General features: G+C 56.3%; 2 protein-coding genes across 2 annotated transcripts; one reads left to right on the top strand and one right to left on the bottom strand.

Annotated features, from left to right (window-relative positions):
* GNI_150400 (hypothetical protein) lies at window positions 1–546 on the top strand (the record flags this gene model as incomplete). Its single annotated transcript, XM_011134455.1, has 1 exon — window positions 1–546. A coding segment is annotated over one exon (546 nt), but the record flags the coding sequence as incomplete, so codon positions are not given.
* Window positions 547–675: 129 nt separating this feature from the next.
* GNI_150390 (hypothetical protein) lies at window positions 676–914 on the bottom strand (the record flags this gene model as incomplete). The annotated part of the gene is made up of 1 exon (XM_011134454.1): window positions 676–914. A coding segment is annotated over one exon (239 nt), but the record flags the coding sequence as incomplete, so codon positions are not given.
* Between the last annotated feature and the right edge of the window lie 276 nt (window positions 915–1,190).

Raw genomic sequence — 1,190 nt, 5'->3', positions numbered from 1 at the left:
AGGACCTGCGCCGCTGAGGAACAGACACTTCTCGACCGCATCTCCGTCCTCGACAAGTCAGAGGCACTCATCACACACGCTAACGTCGAGTGGATGCTTAACTCAGTAATTCAGCCCCGCTCCCCTGCCCCCCAGTCTCTTCTGTCTCCTGCCCCCCAGTATCACCCCCCTTGCCCCCCGCCCGCTAGTCATGCTCGTGCCGTGTGTCTGATTGCGTTAACGTTTGTGGTGTTTCAGCTGACGGCGAACGTGCGACCGCAAACTGTTTGTATGGTCCAGTGGGACTGGCGGCACTACTGGCAGCCCCGCGACCCAACGAGGTCGGGCGCCCGATTCCTGGACGTGGTCAAGGGAGAACGCGTCTGGGTCCTGCGTCTCTCGCCCGACTCCGGGTGGGTTGAGGTGCGCAAACTGGACGACTGGGATGACCGCACTTCCGTTGGCTGGGTACCCATCACTAACTTGATTTCACCACAGGAGGTCGTCGAGAATCTCATCCTTCTCGACAACGTCTCGTCCCTAGCCACCATGGCGGCTAGTTACTAGATTTTATATTGTTCTTCTCCAGAGCGCTGAAAAACGCATTTTGTTCACTTGTTATGTCATTCCCCTCTCCCGTTTCGTTTGACCCACAATCCCGCACGGTTCCCCGCACGGTTCGACATCCATACTTACTTAGCGTGGTAGTCCTTCAACACAGACATGTACGGTATCCAATTGATTTTAGCAGCTGCCTTCTCCATGCGCAAAACCCCGTTCGCTTCCTGATGACTCATGCTGCGCAACACGGCAGACCGCAACTCGACCAAACCCTCCCCAGGCCCACCGCCACCCTTACCGCTGCGTTCCACGGCCCGGGGTTCATCTCTTCGGTCGCGTCCCGACGTTTCGGGCATTTTTCCCGGTGTATCCATCTACTGATGTCCTCTTGTTATATCCACTTGCTGCGTCCACCTGTTCCGTCCCACCTCTTCCGTCAATGTCTATGTTACTCGGTCTCGTAGCAGAAATTGGACCAGGTAAAGCCGGCTGTCGGGGTCCCAGTGGACTAAATATTTTTCTTCGTTCTTTTCAATATCCTTCGTCGGGATCCGGAATGCTGCAGAGATTACTGTCGGGGGTGGTCAAGAGAGGGGAGCATGGGATGGAGAGGATGGGAGGATGGGGGGGTTGAGGAGAGGATGGGGTTG

This window comes from Gregarina niphandrodes (assembly GCF_000223845.1).
Source record: "Gregarina niphandrodes unplaced genomic scaffold scaffold00042, whole genome shotgun sequence".
Classification (NCBI taxonomy): Eukaryota; Apicomplexa; class Conoidasida; order Eugregarinorida; family Gregarinidae; genus Gregarina; species Gregarina niphandrodes.
The sequence above is the reverse complement of the archived record's forward strand: the minus strand, read 5'-3'. Positions and strand labels throughout refer to the sequence as shown.